The 13,869-nt window shown below is 37.6% G+C and overlaps 1 protein-coding gene across 10 annotated transcripts in view; it reads left to right on the plus strand.

Moving 5' to 3' along the window:
• Positions 1 to 13,869, plus strand: part of BABAM2 (BRISC and BRCA1 A complex member 2) — a 493,307-nt gene that overhangs the window by 78,227 nt on the left and 401,211 nt on the right. For all 10 annotated transcript variants that reach the window (XR_011611569.1, XM_071076430.1, XM_071076435.1 and 7 more), the window contains one exon: positions 312 to 388. Coding sequence is in view for 9 of the 10 variants with exons in the window: in XM_071076430.1 (XP_070932531.1) it covers positions 312 to 388 (77 nt within the window). In the remaining variant the exon portion in view is untranslated. The remainder of the gene's footprint in view (positions 1 to 311; positions 389 to 13,869) is intronic.

A 13,869-nucleotide genomic window follows, 5' to 3' on the forward strand; every position in this document is an offset into this window, starting at 1 on the left:
GTTTTGGATAATATACCTAATTTTAAAAGTCGAGATATGCCTCTTTGAGAGAAGTAGTTGAAGCACACTGTTGATGTTTGTCGTTAGAACACATGTAAGTTTTATTGTGAAATAAATGAATTATTTGTTTTAGGACGAGTCTTCGTGTCTTGGCTTCCGTGACTATTAAAGGCTTTTATTTTGTTCTGTAAGCCAGTGTTTTAATCTGTTCTGTATAAAGATCCCTTTTTGTTTAGTATCATAAATATGTGGGTTTTTAAAGTTTGTTTTTAAAAAATCTTTTCTTTCTTTTGTTTCTGCATTTTTTAAAGCTGCACATCATTGACTCCTGGGCCCAACTGTGACCGATTTAAACTGCACATACCATATGCTGGAGAGACATTAAAATGTAAGTAAACGATGACTATTTTACTCAAAATGCAGGTTACAGTGTCAGCTATTGGACTTTGTGCTTTAGTTTTCATTTCCGGCTGTTAGTTGTTATCCCCTAAGATATTGATCACTAGCATTTACCACTTTTTTTAGCTGTCATTCAATTCTAGTTTGATTAAAAGTAAGGCAGTTGGCAGGGAATAAGTTGTAGTTAAATAGGCATGCACAGAAATTCCTAATTTTTAGGCGTGCCCAGTAATTTTTATGTGTTTTTTTTCTTTATAGGTGGCTTTTATGTAATACTCAATAAAAAGTCCACTGCTTTAGAATACCTGGCCATTTAGGAACAGTTTTTAGGTAGGAGTGGCTGCTGTCCATCACTGCCGCTAACCCCCCTCTAGAACTGCTGTGCCACGACTTGTCACTGATCTATCTCCTGTTGTTACCGAAGTGTAAGAGTCCTGCCTCAAAAACTCTTGGCGTGGCTTAGGCATATCAACATGTTATCTCCTTTAAAGCAAGGATCAGAGATACAAATGGTCTACGAGGGTTAGATTGGTAACATAGTAAGGGAAACAGGCTAGGTGTGGCAAATTGGGACACCCTGTCACTTAAGGGGAGTGCCTCTACTGATTTATTGCGAGAAGGTGGATGTCTGAAGTTTTATGTGAATTCTGTCAGTTTTAGATGTGGCTACTTTTTCAAAATTAAAAACATGGTGTGGGCCAATATTATGCAGGCTAAACCTAACGTGTCTGTGGGCTGGCTTGAGTTCCTGGACCACAAGTTTTTTTATCTTGGATGGATAGTATGGAAGATCTGTCATTGGACTTAGCCCACTAGCTTCAGCAGCCATCTAGGCTGTATCAGCTTTTCTCTGTCACTATTACAATACTTGTGGCTTTGGTTGGTTAGTGTTGGTAATCTCACCAGGAATTTTCTCTCTTGAACCTACACTTGTGGTGAACAGCCTATTAAAGTTCTCCTATTCTTAAAAAGAAAAGTAGAGAACATGGATATTAAACGTGGGATAGATGGATAAACTGCTTTTTGGCCTGTGGACCAGTGTGTTTTACCATTACATGCCAGGAGGGGCCACAACTCTGTGTAGTATTTTGTATTCTTAGTACTGTATTCTGTAGGATCACTTGATACTAATTTATCAAATGCCACATTAAATGAGAAATGTTGGACATGCTGACTTGTCAGCCTTGCATTACTAGACCATTTTCTGGAAACCATTAAAATATAAAATAATTTTACCTGTCTGAAGTAGTAGGACAGATTTGATTGCTACTTTTTTTTTGAAAAAATTATTAACTAAATTTAAAAGAAATGATCAAAGTAAATAATTCATGTAGTTAAAAATGTAAAAGTACTGGAATTTTTTGATACATGAAACCAGTAGTCTTCTCTCCCAGTCCAGTTTCCTGAGAGAATCACTTGCAGATTCTAAAAATTTTCAGTTTAGCTCTCGGGGATGATCTCCATATCTTTAAACAATATACTTTTGCCTCTATTTCTTGCCTTATCAGTTTTAGACATTGTTATTTTTTGACTTCCTGTGCTGATACATGAAGCATCAGCCTATTTTTCCTATACCCCTTAACTATTTTTTCTTTCTTAATGTAATTATATCACCATTATTGGTTCCTGTGTTGGTTACCCTGTAGCTTAAAAATTTTTACTTACTTTTTTTAATGGATCACTTTACACGTTGTATTACACAGTTAATGAATAGCCCCTAAGAATTCTTAGTAAGTACGTGGTACACAGTTAGCTTTGTTATTACTTAAGGGCAATCTCTATGCAAGAATGGTGAACATTTAGGGTAGTATACTCTTTAGTTTTACATTAATCATAGATACTGTGTCTTTTGCCTCTGCATTTTATAAGATGAATATATTAGCCCCTGCTCTTCCTTCAATTCCTCTTCCTTCAACTCCCAGCTTTTGTCTTCAGTTATTTTCCTTTTGCATTTTCAAGATTGATAACTTACTGTCCGTTCTAAATCTGTAGTTGTCTTCTGTGCCTTGTCTATAAATTGCTTGAATGATTGCTCTGGAGGCCTGTTCCTGCATGATTATCACTGTGAGATTTGCCTTTATTATTATTTTGAATTTGACCTTGTTTTGTAGAATCTATGCATCATAGATTCTATGTTTTGTAGATGATTTTCTTGATAAACAGGTTATCTGCTTATCTTGCTGGAACCTCATTCTCAAATAACTTGCTCAGATTCTGTTCCTCTCTCTACCCTTCTGCCTTTCCTTTAGCCCATCTGATAATGTTTTATTACTACAGTCACAATTAGGTATCTTAATTTCTAAGAACTCTTTCTTGCACTGTTTCTCATTCTCAGCATCTTCTTATTTTATGAATATAGGTCCTTTAAAATCCTTCAAAAAATAAAATTTGGAGATTTTTAAAAAAAAAGTTTTCTTCTGTTATCTGAACTATTTTAATTTTTCCTAGGGATTATATTTTTGTTTATCATATTTTTCCCTCTTTTATTCTATAGGTTTTCTTCAAATAAAAGGTATTCATTTATGTTTAAGATAGACAATAAAATACTGAATGGGACTTCTGAGTAGGTGAGCAAGGCTTATGGAATGTGTGGATGAATGATGGGCCAGATGTGAGTCAACTGTTGTAGCTCTCCTCACATAGTTTGTTCTGTTTCTTCAGTGAATACCTGGGGATACATACCTGGTCACCCTGTCATTTCTGGGGGGTGGGTAGATAGACTATTCCGTGAGGAGCTTTTGCTTACTCTCCCTGTTCTTAGCCGTGTGTCTCACTCTTGCCTCCCCTTAACATGGGATAACTACCAACTTTTATGGGTTTAATTAAGACAAATGACTTCCTTCCTCATCTTCCTCACATTATTACAGGCCAAAGCTTTCCTCTGCCCTATCTTGTCAAGTACTACACTTCCATCTGCATTCTATCTCTAGCAATTTGCTAAACTTTCTCATTTACTGATTACTCTCTTCCCTTCCTCTTCATCTTCCTGTTGTTTGGGATTTTATCTTTCTGTATTAACTATCATTTAATGGGATTGGAGGGTGGGTCTTAGAGAAGAAATAAGTGTATGTGGTCAGTCCACGGTCTTGAGACAAAAATAATGTGACTTCACAGGCATCTTTCTAGTAGTATGGGTTTATGTTGGGAAGCATTTGCTGATACCCTATGTCCTCTCATTACTATAAGCTCTTCATGGGAAGCCTTTAATAACATTTGTGATTAGTGTATTAGGTCTGTCACTCATCATATAATATAATTATGTTCTAGCAAACTGTTGTTGAATATTGTCATTATACATTGGGGACTTAGTTTAGCCCACAGTATGTTCTATAATAAATAAATAATAAGTGAGCATTGTACAATGGCGATTCTTAATGCTAAAACAAGTCAAGATTCTAGTGTTAAGCAGCTCACAGCCAAATAAAAGGCAAAGGTAATTGACCATGGAAACAATATTTATAAAAGTTCGTAGAATTAGAAAGATGAGTTTTTTTAAAAAAACACACATATATATGTGTATATATATAACATACACATATATACACACACATGCGATCTCGGCTTACTGCAACCTCCACCTCCCGGGTTCAAGCAATTCTTCTACCTCAGCCTCTGGAGTGGCTGGGACTACAAATGCCCACCACTATGCCTGGATAATTTTTGTATTTTTATTAGGGACAGGGTTTCACCATGTTGACCAGGATGGTCTTGATCTCTTGACCTTGTCATCTGCCCGCTTCAGCCTCCCAAAGTGCTGGGATTACAGGTGTGAGCCACTGCACCTGGCCGGTTTTTTTTTTTTTTTTTTTTTGAGACAGAGTCTTGCTATGTTGCCCAGGCTAGACTTGAACTCCTGGGCTCAAGTGTTCTTCCTCCGTCAGCCTGCTAAGTAGCAGAGACCACAGGCACACATCACCATGCTCAGATCTTTTCCTTTTAATAATACAATCATCCCTCAGTAACCATGAGGGATTGGTTCCAAGACCTCCTGTGCAAGTCCCTGATATAAAAGGGCATAGTATTCACATATATCCTATGCCCATCTTTCTGTGTACAGGCATACCTCATTTTATTGTGCTTCAACAAGGATGTTATGTGTTTTTTTTTTTTTTTTTTTTTTTTGTAAATTGATTGATGGTTTGTGGCAATCTTGTGTTGAGCAAGTTTATCAGAGCCATTTCCCCAAAGCATAGGCTTATTTCATGCCTTTGTGTCATGTTTTGGTGATTTTTGTACCATTTCAAACTTCTTTAATTATTATTTTTTTAAACTTAAAAATGTTTGCTTTTTAAATCATGAAGTATTTCCACATACTTTTTCATTATTATTCTGTTTTGGTGATCTGTGACTAGTAATCTTGAATGTTACTATTTTTGTGTTGAGATGCCATAAACCATACATACCCATATAAGATAGTGAATTTAATCAATAAATGTGTATGTTCTGATTGCTCTAGTGATTGACCTTTTTCCTTTCTCCCTCTCCTTGGGCCTTCTTATTCCCTGAGACACAGCAGTATTGAAATTAGGCCAGTTAGTAACCTTGCAATGTCCTCTGAGTGTTCAAGTGAAGAGTCCCACACCTCTCACTTTACATCAAAAGCTGGAAATGACGAAATTTAGTGAGGAAGGCATGTTGAAAGCTGAGACAGGCTGAAAACTAGGCCCCTTGGCCAAACAGTTAACCACGTTGTGAATGCAAAGAAAAATTTCTTGAAGGAAATTAGAAGTGCTACTCTAGTGAACACATGAATTATAAGAAAGTGAAAAAATTATTGCTGATATGGAGAAAGTTTTCGTGTTTGAATGAAAGATCAAACCAGCCACAAAATTCCCTTAAGCCAAAGCCTAATCAAGAACAAGTCCTAATTCTCATCAATTCTAAGAAGATTGAGAGAAGTGAAGAAGCTGCAGAAGAAAATTTGAAGCTAGCAGAGGTTGGTTCATGAGATTTAAGAAGAGAGGCCATTTCTATCACACAGAAGTGCAAGGCGAAGCAACAAGTGCTCATGTAGAAGATGCAGTAAGTAATCCAGATGTAGCTAAGATATCATTGATGAAGGGCTACACCTAGCAACAGATTTTCAGTGTAGATGGAACAGCCTTATGTTGGAAGAAGATGCCATCTAGAACTGTCATAGTTAGAAGGCAATGCCTGGCGTCAAAGGATGGGCTGACTTTCTGGTTAGGGACAAAGGCAGCTAGTGACTAGTTTGAAGCCAAGGATCATTTATCATTTTGAAAATCCTAAGGCCCATAAGAATTATGCTAAATCTAACTCTGCCTGTGTTCCACAGTAGAATAACAATCATCTGTTTACAGCGTGGTTTACTGAAAGCCATTGTTGAGAACTACTGCTCAGAGAAAATGATTCCTTTGAAAATATTATTGCTCTTTGACAGTGCACCTCATCACTTGAGATGTGTTGGAAATAGCAAGAGAACTAGAATTAGAAGTGGATCCTGAGAATGTGACTGAACTGCTACAATACCATGATAAAACTTGTACAGATGAAGAAGGTTCCTTCTTACAGATGAGCAAAGAAAGTGGTTTCTTGAGATGGAATCTACTTCTGGTTAAGATGCTGTGAACATTGTTGAAATGACAACAAAGGCTTTAGAATATTTCATAAACTTAGTTGATGAAGCTTCGCCAAGGTTTGAGAGGATTGACTCCAATTTTGAAAGAAGTTCTACTATGAGTACAATTCTATCAGACAGTGTCTTTTGCTGTAGAGAAATTTTTCCTAAGGGAAAAGTCGATTAACGTGGCCGACTTCATTGTTGTCTTATTTTAAGAAATTGCCATAGCCATGCCACCCTTCAGCAACTACCATGCTAATCAGTCAGGAGCCATCAGCATCGAGGCAGGACCCTGCAGTAGCAAAGAGACTGTGACTTGCTGAAGGCTGAGATCATTGTTAGCATTTTTAATCAATTCAGTATTTTATTTTTATTTTTATTTTTATTTTTTTTTGTATTTTTGTTTTGAGACAGGGTCTCGCTTTGTCTCCCAGGTTGGAGTGCAGTGGTGTGCTCTCAGCTCACTGCAACCTCTGCCTCCCAGGTTCAGGCGATTCTCCTGCCTCAGCCTCCCGAGTAGCTGGGATTACAGGTGCTCACTACCATGATCCTGTTAATTTTTATATTTTTAGTAGAGACGTGGCTTCACCATATTAGCCAGGCTGGTCTTGAACTCCCAACCTCAGGTGATCCACCGACCTTGGCCTCCGAAAGTGCTGAGATTACAGGAGTGAGCCACCATGCCTGGCCGCAATACAGTATTTTAAAATCAGGTATTATCATTTTATTTTAGACATAATGCTATTATACACTTAATAGACTACAGTATAGTAAACATAACTCTTACATGCACTGGGAAACCACAAAGTTTTTATGGACTTTGCTTTATTGTGATACTTGCTTTATCGCGTTGGTCTGGAACCAAACCCAGAATATCTTTGCCTTATGTTTGTACTTTAAATCATCTTTAGATTCCTTATAATGCCTAATGCAATGTAAATTCTGTGTAGCTGGCTGTGATATGGTATTGTTCAGGGAATAATGACAAAAGTCTGTAAATGTTCAGTTCAGATGCAGTTTGTTTTTTGAATTTTTATTTTTAGAGACAGGGTTTCACTATGTTGGCCAGGCTGGTCTCAAACTCCTGACCTCAAGTGATCTGCCTTCTTTGGCCTCCCAAAGTGCTGAGATTGCAGGCATGAGCCACTGTACCCAGCCTGTTTTTTGAATATTTTTGATCAACTGGTTGTTGAATGCATGGATGTGGAACCCATGGATAGAGAGCTGACTGTAGCCATTGTATAACTGGAGTGAGATGATAGCTCATTGTGGTTTTGATTTGCAGTTCCCTGATAATTAGCGATGTTGAACATTTTTTCATATACTGGTTGGCCATTTGTATGTCTTTTGAAAAATGCCCATTTTTAATTGAATTACTTTCTTTTTCTATTGAGTGGCTTGAATTCTTTATATATTCTGCTTATTAACCTCTTGTTAGATGTATAATTTGCAAATATTTTCTCCCATTCCATAGATTGTCTCTTCAGTCTGTTGATTGTTTCCTTTGATGTGCAGAAGCTTTTTAGTTTGATGTAATCTATATATTTTTGCTTTTGTTTTCTGTGTTTTTGAGAGCTTATCCAAAAAATTCTTACTGAGACCAATGTGACAAGGCATTTCTCCTATGTTTTCTTCTAGTAGTTTCACAGTTTCTGATCTTACATTTAACTCTTTAATCCTTTTTGAGTTGATTTTTGTATATGATGAAAGGTAAGGGCTAGTGTTACTTCTTTTCATGTGGATATGCAGTTTTCCCAACACCATTTATTGAAGAGACTGTCCTTTCTCCAATGTGTGTTCTTGGCACCTTTGTCAAAAATCAGTTGGCTATAGAAGCATGTATTTATTTCTGGGCTTTCCATTAATTTTAGTAACCTTAAATCTATTGTATACAAGATCAGTAAGGTCATACTGTTTAATTACCACAATATTTGTGATAGAATTCAGCCTCCTACAACCAACATAATATTAATCTTTAGATGAACAAACACAATTCTCAGCAACACACATTTTAACAAATGCAGTTTTCTATCACAAGCACAATTGAAAGGTTATATAGTTTTACAAACTCTTGGAAGATAACTATCACAGCAAACAGAAAAACTCTTTGCCCGCCCTGTTTTGTTTTTCTTTTTTGAGACAGAGTCTCGCCCTGTCCCCCAGGCTGGAGTGCAGTGGCACGGTGTCAGCTCACTGCAACTTCCGCCTCCTGGGTTCAAGCGATTCTTCTGCCTCAGCCTCCCAAGTAGCTGGGACTACAGGCACGTGCCACCACACCCAGCTAATTTTTGTATTTTTAGTAGAAATGGGGTTTCAGTATATTGGCCAGGCTGCTCTCGAACTCCTGACCTTGTGATCCACCCGCCTCAGCCTCCCAAAGTGCTGGGATTATAGATGTGAGCCACCGTGCTTGGCCAGCTCTTTGCCTTTTTAAAGAAACAGACCTCTAAGGAAACCTAATTATATTGTAAGAGGAAAATGAGTAAGTATAGATTTAAATTATATTCTATGGTAAATAATAGATAAATATTCTCTAACCTTCTCCTTTTTCTTTCCAAGCAAAGGGTAATGGCTAACTCAGTGCTTTGCAGTCATAAAATTTTTATATAAACAATTTTTAAAATCTAAAGTTTCTCATTAAATCTCATTAAAAACTTGTGGTGTGTGGTTTAAACTTTATTTATTTATTTATTTATTTATTTATTTATTTATTTATTTATTTTGAGACCCAAGTCTCGCTCTATCACCAGGCTAGAGTGCAATGGAGCGATCTCGGCTCACTACAACCTCGGCCTCCTGGGTTCAAGTGATTCTCCTGCCTCAGCCTCCCAAGTAGCTGGGATTACAGGTGCTCGCCACCATGCCCAGCTAATTTTTGTATATTTAGTAGAGACAGGGTTTCACCATGTTGGCCAGGGTGGTCTTGATTTCTTGAGATCTGCCCACCTCGGCCTCCCAAAGTGCTGGGATTACAGGTGTGAGCCACTACGCTTGACCGGTTTAAACTATAGTTCTAACCAACGCTGAATCAAAGTATTCAGTAATTTACTAGAATTTACAGTAATTTTATTTCATAACTTTAAGCTCAGTAAAGTTAGAGATGGAGACTGTTGTGTTTATTAAATTAAATCTTCAGTCCCTAGCACAGTAAAGATATTCAATTAAATATTTGTCGATGAAATTGAATGAATGCATGCGTAAATTAATGAATCTTTAGTGTTCAGATTTTCGTTGGTTGAAGTATGTGTTATAAAGAATGTGGCATTCTGTTACTTGTATCAGCCTTTTGCCAACAGAAATTTGATCTTTAGAAGTTATTTATTATACAAGGAATTTGTAATTGGAACATTGCTCTTAACAATTCAGAAAACAGGAATAATGCACAGTACTTTGCAGATTTGGAGTCCGAATCAATTTTATCTTTATATGTTTTACTCTGCCCTCTGCCATCAGATTAATGAAAATAGCATGTAACTAAAACTTATATTTCAAAATATTTTGTGTATTAGAAAATAGTACTTCTATAAATCTGTTTCATTGTAAATAAAGGAAACTGTGCAGTTAATGAGAATGAGAATGAGAGACGAGAGAGGGCATATTTCTCACTAATTGATTCTTACGGAATTATCCCCATTCAAAGTTAAATAAGAAAGATCAGAAGATTATAGTACATTAGGAATGATGTTAGTGTTTCCTCAGGTCTTTTACTGTGAAGAGACAACTGTTGGCCAGTAAAAGAGTTGCCAATTTGTATAATATTCTATTGAAAAATGTCAAAGGATATCTTAAGTAAAGAGAAGTCCTTGAATCTCACCGTGGCAGAAGACACAACTCATACTTACTTAAACGATATTGGAAATGTGAATCTTCAGTGATCAACATTGATTTGAATGAAATACATGTTAAGGTCTAGGATGGTGCAACTGAAGTGGTTGAACATTTTCCAGTTATAGCAGCTATTCACATAAAAGAGCCATGAGTGTCATATAAACACCTATTTGTAAAAATAGCCATCCTAGTCATGCTCTGTAGCATTTAACTCTAGAAGAAATTATTGCATTTGTGTTTTTGTGTACCCTATTTAAACAGGGCAAAGAGTGAGGCTGCTTGCTCATATTTTATTTCCAATCTCTAGTTGAGTATCTGGCATTTCGAGAGGTTTAATAAATGTTTGTGGAAAGAATGAGCCGTATTCATTCCTTGGATCTGACAACGATGAGGTTTGATAGGAAGTGACAGAACTTAATTCTGCCAGTTCTTTGAATAACGCTGTTTATGCAACTTTGAAGAGAGATTATTGAAATATTGTAAGTTACATTGAGCAAGTCTGTGGCTAGTGAATCAAGCAGTTTGCCAACATTGGTAGTTTGCTAACATTGGTTTTAAATTTGAAATTATCTGTGGTTTAAACAATTTATTTTAATCAGGGGCTGTTTCGTTATAAGAAACCCATTGGAACTAACATAAATTGAAGAATTTATTTGTCTTTGTAAGGAATCAAGTAAAGCCTATGATGCCCAAGGGCAGAAAGGACAGCCAGGTTCTCAGGGACTAGAACCGGGAACTGGAAGGCTGGTAGACATAGTAGCCAGTCAGCATCTGTGTCTATGTTTGTGTTTTTCTCCTGCAACATATTCCGTTATCACTGTATTCTAACCGCCCCTCCACCCTGACCAACCCCTGACTTCTGTTTCTCTCCACATTGGGTAGAAATGATTCTTGAGTCCCTACATGAGGACTCAATTCAAGGCCACCAGAGAGGTTGTCATTGAGTTTAAATTCCTGGGAGAGAGGATCTGATTGGCAGCTTGGGCCAATTGAGCACTCGTGGTCAAGTTATGTGGCCAGGATTTCTGGGTCATGTATTATCAACCTGATTACTAGAGGCCAGTTTTAACACAAGATAAGATAAGCATAGGCTGGCAGATACTCAGAAAGGTATCTATTGCCCTGTTTCAGGAATTATTTCTAAAGAATTTCCAAATGAAAATGTAGACTTTTTTTTTTTTTTTTTTTTTTTTTGTCTTTAACAATAGAGCAGCCAGGCATGGTGGCTCACGCCTGTAATCCCAGCACTTGGGGAGTCCGAGGTGGGCAGATCACGAGGTCAGGAGTTGCCTGGCCAACATAGTGAAACCCTGTCTCTACTAAAAATACAAAAGATTAGCTGGGTGTGGTGGCAGGTGCCTGTAGTCATGGCTCCTCAGGAGGCTGAGTCAGGAGAATCACTTGAACCCGGGTGGTGGAGGTTGCAGTTGCAGCTAGCCGAGATCGCAGCACTGCACAAACCAGCCCAGGTGACAGTGCAAGGCTCCGTCTCAAAAAAAAAAAAAGAGCAATATAGTTGTTTATCATCTGAGAGGAATGATGGTTATTTCAAAGCCATTTGTGACAGAGTGAAGAAGTCCTGTCAAGAAATATCCAAAAGTTTTGAAGTTGATATACTTTTCCTTTCAGAGGAAAACGTCAGAAAAAAATCAGTTATGATATGGATAATACATTATCTTCCATGTCCTCAGAGGAGCAGTGTAAAATTACTGTTCATTTTTAAGGATTCCATACTATATCACTAAATTTGAATATATATTTTTTGAGAATGATTAAAACAAAATGAGAACAGTTTCAGAACTGTTATTTAAATGGAGTGTACCGTTTAATTAAATAGTGGCCAAACAGATGCATCGATTTTTACAGATACATTGCACATAGTGTTGTGGAACTTCTGCTTTTATGAATCTATGTGAGATTGAACTTCATTTTTGATCTGTCTCCTTGAGTGGTTTGGCTGCTGCTTTTGTGTGTGTGTATGCTTGTGTATGTTTTAACACAATGCTTCCCTGTCTCAGATCTGTTACGTATTAATTTGTTTTAGCTAATTAGCTTAGTAAGCTGAGAATGCCCTTTTTCTCCTGCTCATTACTTACGTAGCAAAATGCAGAGACACTGTGGGGCTTGGCATGGATGGCTGTCAAATAGAAACTGATAACCAAACTGATGGCACCTGAAGGACCCAGTGGTGTTGCCAAGTTTGTTGTTGCATCAGCTGAAACAGATATTGAGACTTTATTGATTTATCTCATCTATAAGAATTTTGCACATTCTTTGCTTTGTTATCATACCGTGCTTTTTATTTTTTATTTTTTTGAGACAGGGATTCGCCATGTCACCCAGGCTGGAGCACAGTGGCACAATCGTGGCTCACAGCAACCTCTGCCTCCCTGGCTCAAGCAATCCTTCTGCTTCAGCCTCCCAAATATCTGGTACTACAGGTGCACACCACCACACCAGCTAATTTTTGCGTTTTTTTTTTTTTTTTTTTTAGGGACGGGTGTATGCCACGTTACCCAGGCTGGTCTGAACTTCTGGGCTCAAGCAGTCCACCTGCCTCAGCCTCCTGAAGTGCTGGGATTACAGGCATGAGCCATTGCACCCAGCCTAGGTTTCTTAATGTAATAGGCTGTCCTTTAATTATTTCCTAGCCTGCCTACCAACCCCATCTAAGTGAAATATTGTTGGCAGGGCACCTGATAACGCTTTTACTTATTCTTTCTTAAAAAATTTATTTATTTATTTATTTATTTATTTATTTATTTATTTATTTATTGAGACAGGGTCTTGCTTTGTGGCCCAGGCTGGAGTGCAGTGGCATGATCATAGCTCACTGCAGCTTTGACCTCACTGGCTCAAGTGATCCTTCACCTGCAGCCTCCCAAGTAGCTGGGACTATAGGTGTGCATCACCATTTTTTTGTAGAGACCGGGTTTCGGTTTCACTTCATTGCCCAGGTGATCTTGAACTCCTGGGCTCAAGCTATCCTTCCACTGTGGCCTCCCAAGGTGTTGGGATTGCAGGCGTGAGCCACTGCACCTTGCCTGTACCATACATTTTGAACCTTGGCCACTAGGTCCAAAAGCTGGCCGTTGTGACTATAGCTGTTGGCATTTTTGTTGGGATGACAATGTTATTTTATTTAAGATTTCTAGTACTATTTAAAATAATCTGTTTGGAAAATGTTAACCAAGTACTCTTTCTGCTTCTACTTCCCCTTCAGTATTTTAGTGGACTGAATCTCTCAGCCTGGCATTCAAGGCCAGTCACAGTCTGACATTCCAGCCTCCCAGTTGGAGCTCAGCTAACAACAAGCCAAGTGAGAAAGCTGCTTTGCAAGACTGATTTGCCCATTATACTTTCCAAATACCCTGCCTTCCTTTCCTTCCTTTCTGCTTTTGCCACACTGTTTTGGCTTTAGCAGGACAAACCAAGGAAATAAGAAAATAGCCTGTCTTGTGATGTATTTGGTTTTTCATTTGCGCTCACAAACCTGCCACTCTAATGGAAATGCTCTCTATTTAGGAGGCTCCCTAAACCAGTTCCCTTCTAGTCTGCAAGAATGCTTGCAGGGAGAGTAGGAGTTAACCATTTTTACTATGACTTGCAACAGTCGAGCTAAGTAAAAAGTTGGACACTGTCTAGGGACTTAGTATTTTGCATCATGCTGAGAGGCATAATTTTACTTTTATTTTTGTCTTTTTAAAAGATTCATTTACTTAAAGATTGTTATTATCTAGCATTTAAGGTATTTTTAGAGGCTAATTATGGAGGCAGGTCACCTTTGATTTAGTGAATGTTCTACAAAATGCTCATTGAAAGGCAAGTAAAGAGTGCTAATTTTCTGGAGTAGACGTTCTCTCCCCTTAGATATTCAGGATTCCTTTGTCTTGGAGTTTTAGAATATTTTATTTTCTTGAAATTCATGGGATAGAAGAAATATATTAGGAATAGCAACTAATATTATTAATTTAAATTTATAAAGTCGGTTTAATTATAGCTGACTATTATATATAATCTGTATTTGGTACTGATTATAGTTTATTAAAAATGACTGATAT

This window comes from Macaca nemestrina, chromosome 13 (assembly GCF_043159975.1).
Source record: "Macaca nemestrina isolate mMacNem1 chromosome 13, mMacNem.hap1, whole genome shotgun sequence".
Lineage (NCBI taxonomy): Eukaryota > Metazoa > Chordata > Mammalia > Primates > Cercopithecidae > Macaca > Macaca nemestrina.